Source organism: Giraffa tippelskirchi, chromosome 6 (genome assembly GCF_054371585.1).
Source record: "Giraffa tippelskirchi isolate mGirTip1 chromosome 6, T2T-mGirTip1v1.2.pri, whole genome shotgun sequence".
Lineage (NCBI taxonomy): Eukaryota > Metazoa > Chordata > Mammalia > Artiodactyla > Giraffidae > Giraffa > Giraffa tippelskirchi.
Window position 1 is genome coordinate 987014 of NC_137280.1, and position 14142 is coordinate 1001155.

General features: G+C 50.3%; 1 protein-coding gene and 1 long non-coding RNA gene across 3 annotated transcripts in view; one reads left to right on the forward strand and one right to left on the reverse strand.

Moving 5' to 3' along the window:
• DEPTOR (DEP domain containing MTOR interacting protein) overlaps positions 1-14142 on the reverse strand; it is a 153947-nt gene that overhangs the window by 39782 nt on the left and 100023 nt on the right. For both annotated transcript variants that reach the window (XM_081504805.1, XM_081504806.1), the window contains 4 exons: positions 13916-14101; positions 11636-11770; positions 6112-6182; positions 3404-3508 (listed from right to left, as the gene is read on the reverse strand). In XM_081504805.1, coding sequence (XP_081360931.1) covers positions 3404-3508; positions 6112-6182; positions 11636-11770; positions 13916-14101 — 497 coding nt within the window. The remainder of the gene's footprint in view (positions 1-3403; positions 3509-6111; positions 6183-11635; positions 11771-13915; positions 14102-14142) is intronic.
• LOC145511477 (uncharacterized) lies at positions 3702-10816 on the forward strand. Its single transcript, XR_014057889.1, has 2 exons — positions 3702-4632; positions 10451-10816. It is a non-coding gene; the product is annotated as an uncharacterized LOC145511477 (long non-coding RNA).

Genomic DNA, 14142 nt, shown 5'->3' on the forward strand with positions numbered 1-14142 from the left:
ATTTTTAGTATGCTAATAGGCTTTTCTGTAAATTTTCGAGACAGGAATAAAATGTGCAACAGTTGAAAACTGTTTTGTTCACAAAACCTCAGGACAGGATATTTTGCTGGACTAGAGAGCTGTATAATGCAAGTTTGGAAATGTAGCTCTGCTGAATTCTGTACTGCCCTAAAACATACAAAAACCTTTGTACACCCCCCTGACAAACTAATAATATAAACTGTATGAAGTGTTAGCTTCTGAAACTGACAAAAATACACCATCTTACCCATCAATCAGGGTAGATATATCAAGGAGTTAATTAATAAAGCAACTGACAACATCTAGAACAGTTATGCATATTAATCGACAATGATGAACTAAAGTCAATGAAATACACCTGGCTAAAGAAATGGCAACCCACTCCAGTGTTCTTGCCTGGAGAATCCCAGGGACGGCAGAGCCTGGTGGGCTGCCATCTATGGGGCTGCAGAGAGTCGGACACGACTGAAGCAACTTAGTAGCAGCAGCAGCAAGCAAACCAAGGTCTTTAGCTGCAACGTAAATCCATCGCTTTCCCCAAAGGAAATGTGCTTTGAGTCAAAGCGCCATGCGAGTGAGTGTGCGCTCAGAAGTGACGCCCTCTGCCAAAAACAATTTATACGGAGGTACTTTACTGTGGAAACAAAATATGAAACTCTTCCTACAGCCAAGAGTCCCATTAGAAAATGAAAAAATTCAGCCTCGGCACAGAGACAAATGCTCCCTGCCAACTTTCCTGCTCTGGGTTCCTTGGTACCGTGCCCACTGCGTACAGGCAACTCGGCCAACGAGGCCCATGGAACATGCCCAGAGCACACGCCTGTGCCCCTGAATGAAAGGAAACTGCTTATGCTCAGTCGTGTCTGACTCTTTGGGACCCCATGGACCGTAGCCCACCAGGCTCCTCTGTCCACGGGATTTCCCAGGCAAGAACACTGGAGTGGGTTGCCATTCCTTTTTCCAGGAGACCTTCCCATCCCAGGGATTGAACCCATGTCTCCTGCATTGCAGGCAGATTCTTTACCTTCTGAGTCACCAGAGAGGCCCCTGTATGAAGGAGGTGTTCAAATCAGGGGGCAGTCAATCCCAAACCTGGCATCAATCATCCAGACCGGCGATAATCCCTGCTCTGGGCTCACCTGTGCGGTCTAGGCAGACCACCTCTCTTGTCCAGAAGGTGAGTCACTGCCAGGGGGTAAGCGCTGGGCATCAGGGCAGTGCAGACCCAAACCGCACCTGCTGCTCCACTGGTCTCTTGCTCTAGAAGAGGGACTCATGGGCATGGATGAAAGTGTTGGAGACATAAAGCCACAACCTGTGGCTTTCACATCTTCTGCATCTGCCCATGATCCCAGATAAGCAAGAGATAAACACCCTCTGTGAGACAGGACAAAACTGCGAGATAAACGTGTTTTGAAGCAGAAAACCAATGATCTCAATATCCTCTTATACCATATTTCTTTATAAATAAAAACAATGTATATATAATTTATGTACATACAAGAAATCTGGAAGAATATAAATAAAGATGTTAACAGCTATACACTTTATGTCAATTATACTTCCAAAGTGCTGCTTAAAAATGTACATATCTCTCAGTAAAGATGATAGGCAATTATAATTTTTTTTCCTGCTTGTGTGTATTTTCCAAAATTTCTTAACTCTATATTCATTACTTTAATGCACAAAATAGGAAAAAATTATTTTCAAAAATCTTACACAATTCACTCAATTGTTTGATGTGTGTGTAGGTCTTTGCACTTTTCAAGTGTTTCAACATACCTAATCCATAAAACAGCAGAATGAAATACAATGATCATTTCCAAAAGGAGGAAACAGGCAATGAGATGTTATGAAACTTATTCAAACAGCTGGTTAAAAAAAACACTAAACTCCTCTTCCAAACGCCATGACTTTTCTTCCAAACGCCATGACTCTTGTTCTTTTTCTCACTATTTGCTGTTTCTTATGGTCTTAACGTGCTCTATCGGTGGCATAAACACCACAAGTATGTACTCTGTGTAGAACAAAGGCAGTGGAGTTCTCATATAATAGTTAAGCAAAAATATACCAGCAGCTCCTGCAGCTGAATTCCAGAAAAATAAACGACCCAATCAAAAAATGGGCCAAAGAACTGAACCGACATTTCTCCAAATAAGACATACAGATGGCTAACAAACACATGAAAAGATGCTCAACATCACTCATCATCAGAGAAATGCAAATCAAAACTACAGTGAGGTACCATCTCACACCGGTCAGAATGGCGGCTATCCAAAAGTCTACAAGCAATAAATGCTGGAGAGGGTGTGGAGAAAAGGGAACCCTCTTACACTGTTGGTGGGAATGCAAACTAGTACAGCCACTATGGAGAACAGTGTGGAGATTCCTTAAAAAACTGGGAATAGAACTGCCATATGACCCAGCAATCCCACTGCTGGGCATACACACCGAGGAAACCAGAATTGAAAGAGACGCGTGTATCCCAATGTTCATCGCAGCACTGTTTACAATAGCCAGGACATGGAAGCAACCTAGATGTCCATCAGCAGACGAATGGATAAGGAAGCTGTGGTACATATACACAACGGAATATTACTCAGCCATTAAAAAGAATACATTCGAATCGGTTCTACTGAGATGGATGAAACTGGAGTCTATTATACAGAGTGAAGTAAGCCAGAAAGAAAAACACCAATACAGTATACTAATGCATATATATGGAATTTAGAAAGATGGTAACGATGACCCTATATGTGAGACAGCAAAAGATACACAGAGGTATAGAACAGTCTTTTGCAGTCTGTGGGAGAAGGCGAGGGTGGGATGATTTGAGAGAATAGCATTGAAACATGTATATTATCATACGTGAAACGAATCGCCAGTCCAGGTTCGATGCGTGAGACAGGGTGCTCCCGGCTGGTGCACTGAGAGGCCCCAGGGGGATGGGATGGGGAGGGAGGTGGGAGGGGGGTTCAGTATGGGGACACATGTAAACCCATGGCTGATTCATGTCAATGTTTGGCAAAAACCACCACCATATTGTAAAGTAATTAGCCTCCAGTTAAATAAATTAATAAAATAAAAATGTTTCTGTCACTCAAAAAAAAAAAAAAGAAGCAAAAGGAACCTTTCTTTTTTCAAATTAAGTATTGGTAAAGGAGAGAAATGTAAAAAACAAACAAAAAACTGAGGGAGATTTAGGAAACAAAGAGGTCGAGTCCGAGGGACAGGAAAACGCGCTCTTTTAGTTTCGACCTCCTAGGCTCTTGGCTTCAACTCAACCGCGTTCAGAAAGGGCAAAGGAAGGGCAGGAAGGAGCAAGCACAGGCGGAGGCGGGACAGACGGGGCGGACGGAGGCTCGGGCGCGCGCATCGGTACCTTCATCCCCGCCGCCGCCGCCGGGCCGCTGGGGTCCACGGCCTGGATGTGGCACGGCTTGCTCCCGCGCACCACGAAGCCCCAGCCGACCGCGTCCCCGACGATCTAGGGAGGAAAACCACAGTCAGCAACCCGCAGACGGCCCTGGTGCCCAGCCTCCAGGAGAGAAGACCCAAGAGTGAACGCCCGCCGGAGGCAGTCTTCTCCGGCTCATCTCCGCGCCGTCGGGACGGAGCAGCCTGCTTCCGTCACAAACAGGCTCACACGTTTACGCAGAAGGTGCGGCCGAGAAACACCTGTGGGCGGAAGGAAGGTGCTTCTGTGAACCCCGTACACAAGTGGAAGATGGCTTCTTTCTTAGGCTGCCATGCAGTTGACCGTCAGACTCTAACGGAAAGGTTAGATGATCTGAAAAACACAGTTGAAATTTCCCTCCGGGTCCAATTTCTCTTCTCCTGCATCCAAAGGATGCTTTCCTCATGATCTTGCTACGTCCCTGAACTCGAAAGTAATCATTTCAATTACTGAGAAGGAGAAACATGAACAGTCTTGGCTTTCTTGAAACACAATTTAATGTACCAAGAAAAGACAGTGAAAAAGGACTTAAAGTTCTTCGTTTTCAAGTCAACTCTGGTCCAAAATTTGTTTGGAACTGAAGACTGCTTCTTCCCGACAGAACTGTAATTAGAATCGGCAGTTGCATTTGCTGGGCAGCTCCCAGACCCATACCCCAGCCGAAATACAGACGGCAGCCATTCACAATCAATTACTAGCAATGCTAGCGCTGACATGCAAAACCAAAGAGAAATATACCTAAAAAATACACGCCGCTGTCTCTGGAATGCCAGAGACGGAGGGAAAGCAGAGAAGCAAATGACGTTTTTCTGACCATTCTTGAAGACTTTCAGGGCAGGTTTAGTATTCATAAACTCTGTTTTTGCTTGTCTGGAAAGTTCTTCTTTGACTTACGTATTTTTGGCTGTGCCAGCCACTGCATGCAGGAACTGCTCTCCAGCTGCGGAGCACGGGCTTCTCATTTCAGTGGCTTCTCACGTTGTGGAGCCCCGGCCCCAGGGCGCTCCGGATTCAGTAACTGTGGAGCACGGGCTTAGTTGCCGTATGACATGTGCCATCTTCCCAGACCAGGGATCAGACCCATGTCCCCGGCATTGGAAGGTGGATTCTTAGCCACTGGACCAGCAGGGAAGAGCGGAGGAGTTCTTTATCAGGTACTTTGTTGGCTTTAGGGTTTGGCACTAGTAGTTCTTTATATATGATTTCACGTCCAAATGTATAGTTTACATTTTCCTCTGCTGTGGACGTGTTACCAGTGCTTTTTTCATATTGATTGGCTATGAATGGACCCAACCAGCTTTAATTCTGCTCAGAATGAGCTCCAGTCCTTGACAAATGTTTGCAGCATGGATGCGAGTGGAAAGCTTTTCCCCACCTTGAGGTATTAAAACAAACATTAGAAGACTAAAGAAAAGATGAGAAGAAGTTTTAAAGAAGCCGTTGATGTAGGTGTGAGGAGACGAGAGACAGAGGCAGGTGGACAGAACTGGGGGAGGTGAGGTCAAGCAGAGAGCTTGGGGGCGTCCCTGGGGGTCCAGAGGCTAAAATTCCACCTTCCAATGCGGGGCTGTGGGTTCAATTCCTGGGGGTCCAGAGGCTAAGACTCCACCTTCCAATGCGGGGCTGCGGGTTCAATTCCTGGGGGTCCAGAGGCTAAGACTCCACCTTCCAATGCAGGGGTGTGGACTCCATCCCTGGTCGGGGAGCTAAGACCCCACACGACTCACGGCCGAAAAACCAAAACATACAACAGAAGCAATATTGGGACAAATTCAATAAAGACTTTAAAAATGGTTCATGTTTCAAAATTCTTTAAAAAAACAAATGAGAAACGGAGCACTTGGGTTCTGTTTGAAGGAAACCAGGGGGCCTTAGAAGAAGGAGGAGGCAGGCTGAAGATCCTCCAAGAGAGGGCAGATGGTCACAGGTAGGTATGACATCCAAACAGGGTCCTTCTGTAATTCAAGGCACTAAAATATTGTCAAAAGCATCACTGGTCATCACAGAACAACCTTCTTTCTCTACCTTAAGACTTCCTCATGTCTTAAATAGGGCTTCGTTGAAGGCTCAGTGGTAAAGAATCTGCCTGCAATGCAGGAGACGTGGGTTCGACCCCTGGGTCCAGAAGATCCCCTGGAGAAGGAAATGGCAACCCACTCCAGTGTTCTTGCCTGGAGAATCCCATGGACGGAGGAGCCTGGCGGGCTACAGTCCATGGAGTGGCAAAACACTCTTTTGCCGACTTGGATGTGACTTAGCGACTAAACAACAACATGCTTTAAATAATTTTTATAATTAACTATAGTGCTGAAAGGGATTGTTGGCATTATTTGTTTTACCACCTGCCTTTAAATCTGTCATTATATTAGAATAGGTACATAATGAATTTTTTTTAGGGAAACATCAAAAGCGATTTGAAATGTTGGATTAATAATAATAAATTGTGTCAAGTCCTAATGCATTTTATTGCCAAAGGGTCAAGAAAGTCACACTGTCATAATGACGCTCAAAACCAAAGCAGAACTGGGAGAACCTTTCCAAGTCCATCCCTAAACCCGACATGGACATGCCGCCATGCTGACATGCTCCAGACAGGCGGGCAGAGCGGGGGAGAACCCCAAGGAGGAGCCTACCGTGAATGTCTTCCTCGCATACGGAGCCCCGGGAGTCAAGAGTTCCTCAGAAGTGACGGGTCTCTTCAACACTGTAAGACAGACGCAGGGTCAGGGCACAAACCCTCTCAGCCCTCGGTTCAGTCGTTCAGGAGAAACGTCCTGAATGCCTCAACTGTGACATCAGTGACCCAAAGTGGTGAAGAGCCCTGCCTCCCAGTTTACAACTCTAGCCAAACAGAGGCAGCAAATATCAGCAAACGAAAACAACCCTAACCCTAACTTACAGAAAGCAGGGACGGAGCGAGGGGGGGGGAGCAGGGGTGCCGAGGGGCGTCTTGAATTTCTTTTTTTCAAGCCCAAATAGGCATTCAACGGGCTTCCCTTGTGGCTCAGCTGGTAAGGAATCTGCCTGCAATGTGGGAAACTTGGGTTCAATCCCTGGGTTGGGACGATCCCCTGGAGAAGGGAAAAGGAGGGGAAGGGGACGACAGAAGACGAGACGGCTGGACGGCATCACCGGCTCGATGGACATGAGTTTGAGTAAACTCCGGGAGTTGGTGATGGACAGGGAGGCCTGGCGTGCTGCCGCCCATGGGGTCGCAAAGAGTCGGACACGACTGAGCCTCTGAAGTGAACGGAGGTATTCAACGCTTCCCAGATGGGCAGAAATCTCCTGCAATGCAGGAGACTCGGGTTCAATCCCTAGGTCAGGAAGATCCCCTGGAGAAGGAAATGGCTACCCAGTCCAGTATTGTCGCCTGGGAAATCCCATGGTCGGAAGAGCCTGGTGGGTTACAGTCCATGGGGTTGCAAAGGTGTCAGACACGACTTAGTGACTAAGTAACAACAACAACAAGGCATTCGACATGCCAAAATTAAGAGGAGTCCCGGCTCTGGCAGGGTGAGAGCCACGTTTCCAGAGCTAATGCCATACAGCCACACCCCCACCACACTGTAGTCATGCTGCTCACCAGAGCTCCGCGGAGCTCCTCGTTCAAGTCCCAGGCTGTGCGCGCACTGCCTTTGGCCCTGAACCCTGACACCGGGGAGCTTTTCTGCATCCTTAACACATGCCGGCTGCTCTGCTCAGCACTTGACATTCTCTGTTTCATCATCACAAGAACTAATGGGTCATTTCATCCTTATCCCGAGTCTACTGGGGAGGAAGCACAAGCTGAGGAAAGTGACGGAGCTTGTGTCCAAGGCCTCAGCGTCAAACGGACCCAAGAGGCAAACTCAAGCGTGGATGCCACTGCCCACCCTCAGGAGAAAGGGCGCAGAAGCCCCAACACGGCCGCATGTTCCCAGCAGACCACCGCCGGGCTCCAGCAGACGGCAAAGACGCGGTCCCTTCCTGACTGGCAGCCTAAACACCCGGCAAAATGAGCCCTGTCCAGCCGGTGCTCAGGCAGAGCCAGAGCAGCAGAGACCGCCGCGGCGGCCCAGGCAGCCGGAGGCAGGGGGCGGGGGCCGTCTGACCTGGTGTAGAGACACCATGAGCCGAGCGCACGGCGAAAGTGGAGGGGCGGGCCGGAGCTCAACACGGCGAAGCGGCCTCCACCCCCTCTGCGGGGCCTTCGGGGGCCAGAGGCCAGGCCTGGGCCAAGCGGGCAGTGGAGGACAAAAGGTGGCAAGGCCAGGCCGTTGGGCGGGGCCCTGCCCGGCTCTTTCTCAGCCGAGGGCGACGGGGAGCGTCCCGCTGACCCGACGGCGCACAGGGATGATCGCTCTTGCTTTCAGAAAGCTCATAAAGGAGGACATGGGTTTACTGTCTCCCTTACAGAGCAAGAAGGTTGAGATCAAGAACAGTAGCTCTCAGCAGATGGTCAGGAGGGGAGAGGAGGGGCCCGTGGTTGAGGACTGCAGCCTTTTTACTTCCTGTCGGTTAAGCCCTCCTCAGCTCTCAGGTCCTGTCTGGGGTTTATGGGGTGGATGTCGGGATCACACTGCACTGTGATATCTGACACCAGCCACCATATCCTATGACACAGTCTACTTTTATTGAGATATAATTGACACACTAGATTCATTTCGTGTTACAACATAATGATGTATGTATTATGAAATGATCACCTAATCCAGTTAAGGTCATCTCCTCATGTAGCTACAAACTTTTTCTTACTGAAATGAGAGCTTTTACGATCTACCCTGGGGACTTCTCTGGTGGTTCAGTGGCTAGGACCCTCAGCTCCCAAAGCAGGGGGTCCAGGTTCAATCCCTGGTCAGGGAGCCAGATCCCACCTGCTGCCACTAAGGGTCCCCTGTGCTGAGCCCCAGTGCACCCAAATAAACAAGAATACTAACAGAAAACAAGGTCTACCCTCTTAGCAACTTTCAAGTACACAACACAGCATTACTAACTGCAGTCACCACACCGTATACTGCATTCCCCAGCACGTGCTTAGAGACTGGAAACGTGTGCCCTTTGACCCCTTCACCCCTTTGCCCACTCAACCTTCCCACCCCCACTGACCAGCCCCTCTGGCAATCACCAGCTGGTTCTCTGTATGTATGAGGCTTCTGTTAGGTTCCACATACACGTGAAATCAGGTGGTATCCGTCACTCTGTCTGACATTTCACTTAGCATATCGACCTCAAGGTTCATCCACTTTGTTGCAAAGAGCAGAGTTTCCTTCACTTTCATCACTGAATAACATTCCACTGCATGTGTGTGTGTATGTGTGATCTATATCACATTTCCTTTATCCATTCATGCCTTGACGGGCATGGAGGTTGCTTCCATGTCTTGGATATTATAAACAATGCTGCGATAAACATGGGGGTGCAAACAAAATCTCAAAGGAGCGTTTTCCTTTCCCGTAGATAGACACTCAGAAGTGAAGCTGCGGGATCACATGGTAGTTCTTTCACTTCTTTTAGGAGTCACCATACTGGTTCCCACAGTGGCTGCGCCTGTCTGCATTCCCACCGACCGCGCACGATGGCCCCTTTCTCTGCATGACCACCAACATGCATCACATGTGTTGTTTGCAATGTCAGCCTTTCTGACAGGTGTCAGGGGATGTCTCAGTGTGACTTTGAGTCACACTATATTGTAATACTTGGCAACAATGCTGACCATTTAATACACTGTCGCTCTTTCCTATGTTAAAATGTGTAGAAACTTTGAAACCTAAGGAGTCATTTCTAGCTTGCTCTTCTCATACCCTTGAGAACTTATTTACTCATCACAATGATACTGATTGTAATACTTTTTATAGCACACAATCTGGATTAGGGCATTTACATACTGCTAAATCGCTTCAGTCGTGTCCGACTCTGTGCGACCCCATAGACGGCAGCCCACCGGGCTCCACCGTCCCTGGGATTCTCCAGGCAAGAATACTGGAGTGGGTTGCCATTTCCTTCTCCAGTGCATGAAAGGGAAAAGTGAAAGTGAAGTCGCTCAGTCGTGTCCAACTGTTAGCGACCCCATGGACTGCAGCCTACCAGGCTCCTCCGTCCATGGGATTCTCCAGGCAAGAGTACTGGAGTGGGGTGCCATTGCCTTCTCCGATTTACATACAGTATTATAAATATATGCTGATGGATACCCAATGATTAAATGCCTTACCGTGAAGCCTGCTTACCTACTTGAGGGAAAAAAAAATCACTCCCTCCATCTTGTGAATCCACTAAAGAGTTGAAAAAGGAGCTTGTCAGAACGTAGAGGTAGGATTTACCAACCACAACGAAGTCCTGACAGTTCTGGTCCTTAGAGACTCAACCTTCCATTTCTGTCTGCACGTCAGTGAAATTCCCCCTTTGGGCCAAGGGGGGCAAGGAGAAAGCGGAAAAGATGCAACCTTCTACTCAGCCAAGCAATCAAAACACGTACAGCGGCCTTAGCGCAACTGACACTGTCCCTACTCAGCCAAGCAATCAAAACACGTACAGCGGCCTTAGCGCAACTGACACTGTCCCTACTCAGCCAAGCAATCAAAACACGTACAGCGGCCTTAGTGCAACTGACACTGTCCCTACTCAGCCAAGCAATCAAAACACGTACAGCGACCTTAGCGCAACTGACACTGTCCGGAAGTGGAACTCCTTTGGTTTTAAGAGTGTTCGGTTTCCATTAGGACTTCAAACATGAGATTTCTAACAATAAGGTTCTTCTCATACTCCCTTATCAGCAATGCGCTAGTAACTAAAACACTTGGTCATATATGGGTGCACGAAGATCTCCCAGCCAGTGTGGAAGCAAGTTTTTTCATTTATTTGCAGGTTAAAACTTTATACCAAGAGCTAGACCTCCACTACAGAAGGCAGCATTAGACGACTGTTTTCTCTTAAAGCCTTTCAACAACACCTATTTGTCCTCATTCTAATGAAAGCTTTTTACTTTTTTCTCAGCGAGATGATCTGCTCAGTGAAGGATGGGGACGTGACCTCTCCTCCTCGTATCTGCAGCATCTGTTGGTGAGGACTCAGCACGAACAAAGGAAGAGCCTCCTCCCTGAAGGTGCCACACTGAACGCGGGGCCGGGCGCTACACAAGCGGCCTGGAAGGTGTCCTTGAGGCCACGCTGGCCCCAGCGGACCACAGTCCACTCCTGGGAAGGAGGGGGTCAGGGGCAGAGAGAAGGCGGAGGCAGCCCTGGGTCCAGGCTGCTGTGGGGCCGAGGAGTGACTCAGTCTAAGTGCGAGTTCACCACCAATCTTTGTGCCTAGGCTGTTGGGTTGTTGTTTTTCTGGAACATAAAGTCTATGGAGGTTGAAGAGTAGAGTTTGAAACCGCAAGGCAGGCAGAGTCCTCTGCAAGGGTAGCTGGGCTGCAGAGCTCCGCACTTCTCCCTTGTGGGTGCAGAGACCTGGCAGATCCAAGCATCAGTTAGGATCCGGGCAGCAGCACCGCCCCTGCGGGGCGCAGCTCAAACCCTCCCGCAGAAGCCAGCTGCTCCCGGAGCTGGTGCTGCTGGCGCGGAGGCCCTCAGACGGCCGGTGTTCGCAGCTGTCCTGGGAACCCTGTCTGCAAAGAGAGCCGACTTCCCCAGGCCATGCCCCGCTCCAAGGGGCGGCCAGCATCCAACGGCCGGTCAGCGTGAGGGTCTAACAGCCTGGCCACCTCCCCCAAGAGGGGCCCGTCTCCAAGGCCCCCCGACTCCAGAGCGCCACCTGGGGTCAGCCGCAGCCGTCACGGGGTGCGCACTGCATCCCAGTTCTCCGTCTGCACACCTGCGTCCTCCCTTCCTTCGCCCAGGCGCGCCTGCCTGCTCAGGGCCCATCGTGTCCAAGTTTGTGACCCTGGACTGCAGCCGCCAGGCCCCTCTGCCCAAGGGATTCTCCGGGCACTGGGGCGGGATCGTCCCCACGCAGGGAGCGAGCTCGTATCCCTTACGTCTCCTGCACTGGCTGGGGCGTTCTGTACCACTAGCGCTGCCGGGAAGCCCCCATCCAAGAGGAGGTGCCCCCAAATCGCACCACGCACCTAGATCCCCCCCCGATCGTCCCCTCCACTTAATGAGATAACCGCGTAAGGAAGCCAGCTGCCGCCCGCGTCCCCACAGCCTCGGGCAGACGGCAGCGCCGGCCACTCACCAGACTTGGGGTTGCAGAGCACCGGGGGGCTGTTGGAGAGGGTGGGGCTGCTGCTGAAGTAGCCGCTGCTGCCACAGCTGCTCATGCTGCTCCTCCGCACGGCCGACGCGGTCTTGATCTCCTTGCTGGGGCTGACTGCGGGCGAGGACACGCGGTCACGGCCGGGGGCCGGGCCCCGGGGCCACGCGCGGTCACTCGAGGGGTCCACTGGGCCCCCGGGGCCACGCGCGGTCACGCGTGACGGTGAGCTTGGTTCTCGAGGACATGCGCGGTCACCCACAGCAGTAGGCCAGGCCCTGGGACACGTGCGGTCACTCGAGGGGTAGGCTGGGTCCCCGGGACACACGCGGTCACAGCCATGGGCTGGGTCCCTGGGGACACGCACGGTCACACGCGGCGGTGAGCTCAGTTCTCGAGAACAGGCGCTCCTGTAGCTGCCGGGGTCGTGGGGCAGCCTCTGTGTGCCCAAATAAAGCCCTCTGGCCTTGGCATCAGAAAAGTAAGGGTCTGAGGGGCAGCTCCGCCACCTATGAATAGCACAAGCTGGGCCTAGTCCCTTGGGTTTTGTAAGCCTCAGTTTCCCCAACTGTAAAGTGGGAATAATGCTCTCCCATGGGGATTGGTGCAGGCGTGGTTATATAGGTGAAAGCACTCAGCTACATGAAATACTATTTTAAGAACCACGGAGCTCACGCCAAGCATCCCTGAGAGGATGTAAATTAAGTGTCGGCAAGACACTTAATGAACTAACGGTGACAATAAGTGCCTCCAGATTAAAGATTAAACCATTCACCACCCAGCACCACGCAAGAAGATTAAAACACAGAGCATGACCTCGGGCTTTGAAGGCGTGCAGCACTGAAGCAGCCCTTCAGGGACCTGACCTCGCTTTTCCCTCCGCGGAGCTGGCTGGCTCTCAACAGCGGGAGGAGAGCACGGTGTGGGACGCAGTGAAAGGAGCCGCGGAGAGAGCTACGCTGGCCCTCACGGTCACCATGGTTACCGTATCCTTATCACGGTCACCTGTTCAGGTCTCTGGGACTCGGTGAAGAACAGGGAGGGTGTGGACGGTTCCTCTGCGTTTGCAGGAGGCTGCCACCTTAGGGGCATACAGCTGGAGGGCATCCAAGCACAGGCTCAGGCCCTGACCCTCAGCTAGCGTTTCCTCTCCTGGCGCAGCCCTTGCTTCCTTCTCTGTCCCTTCCCAGCCATGTCTGAGGAACCTGGGATGTGGAAGGCTGGACAGGACCGCTGGGTTAGGACAGAATTCCTGCGAGACCAGCTCCGCCCACCACTTCCTAGCTGTGGGAGCTTGCCTAAGCCACTCGACCGCTCCGTGACTGCATTTCTCCACCTGTAAAGTGGGGATAAGTAAGGCTTTTCCTCGTAGAGTAACAGTGAGGATTCAATGAGAAAATTTACGCAGTCAAGCTCGGCTCCGTGCCGGCACTTCTAGTTGTAAGCGTTCTCTCTGTCACCTCCTGTTTATAACCAATACACGTTTCCATTTTGTTCTGGGTGTCGGGTGAAGCCCGGGCCCGTAGGCTCCGAGCCTCAGGCTGACCAGTTTCCTGAGTCAGTGTCAAGTTTCCAGAGGAGTGGAAGACAGTGTGCTCCATCCTCCACGCCAAGTTAGCCTTTTCCTGAGTGAATGAGGTCATTCTGTTCAGTTTAGCTTGTTTACGTGGGGTTATCATTGTGAACATCAGTCACCATTTCTGTCCGGGTTAACTGTCAATATGAGACTGTCTGACCTTATACATAATGCCCCAGAATACTGTGCTTTCTGAGCTCCTATGTCTGCCTTTCATAGTTTAAACTTGTCCTGTGTGATAGATTGATAATCAGTTTCCTTTTAGTTTTATATGCCCTCAAAAGTCTTATTCACCCTTATATGGATTTTCAATGCTGGACTTAGAAAACTGGATAATTAGTGATATGTAAGGACTGTTTCTCAGGTAGTAAAGAACTGCCTGAAATACAAGAGACCTGGAATTGTTCGTAAATGAAAAGTAAATAAGCTATGAGTGAGAGCTTGAGTGGTCTTTTGTAATTTAAATACGTAAAATTATAAAACAGACTTCATGGCATCGAAGTTGATTACCCAGGAACAATTTGGCGGTGTGTTTGTATGTTTTCTTTGGGGGGCAAAATAAATAAATATATAGCTTTTTGGTTATAAATAAAACGGTTTCTTGAGAACAGACTTCACAAAGCTGAGTGGTGCCTGTGCTATTTCCCAGCAGACACACACACGTGCTCAGAGTGGGATGCACGCACCTGACATAAAGCTGGCAGACTTCCGGTTGTCAAGGCTCTGCTTCCGCAGGCAGAAGGGGCTGTCCTGCGTCTCCTGGGAGGACGGGGACTTCTCACTGAGCAGCTCCATCAGCCTTCGCCTCCGCCGGAAGTTCATTCTGAACTGGTAGAGAAGATTGCTGTCCACAAACGGGCGCTTGTTGGACACTGCGGAGAAGAAGCAGCGGATGAGGCCGTCCAGTGTCCGG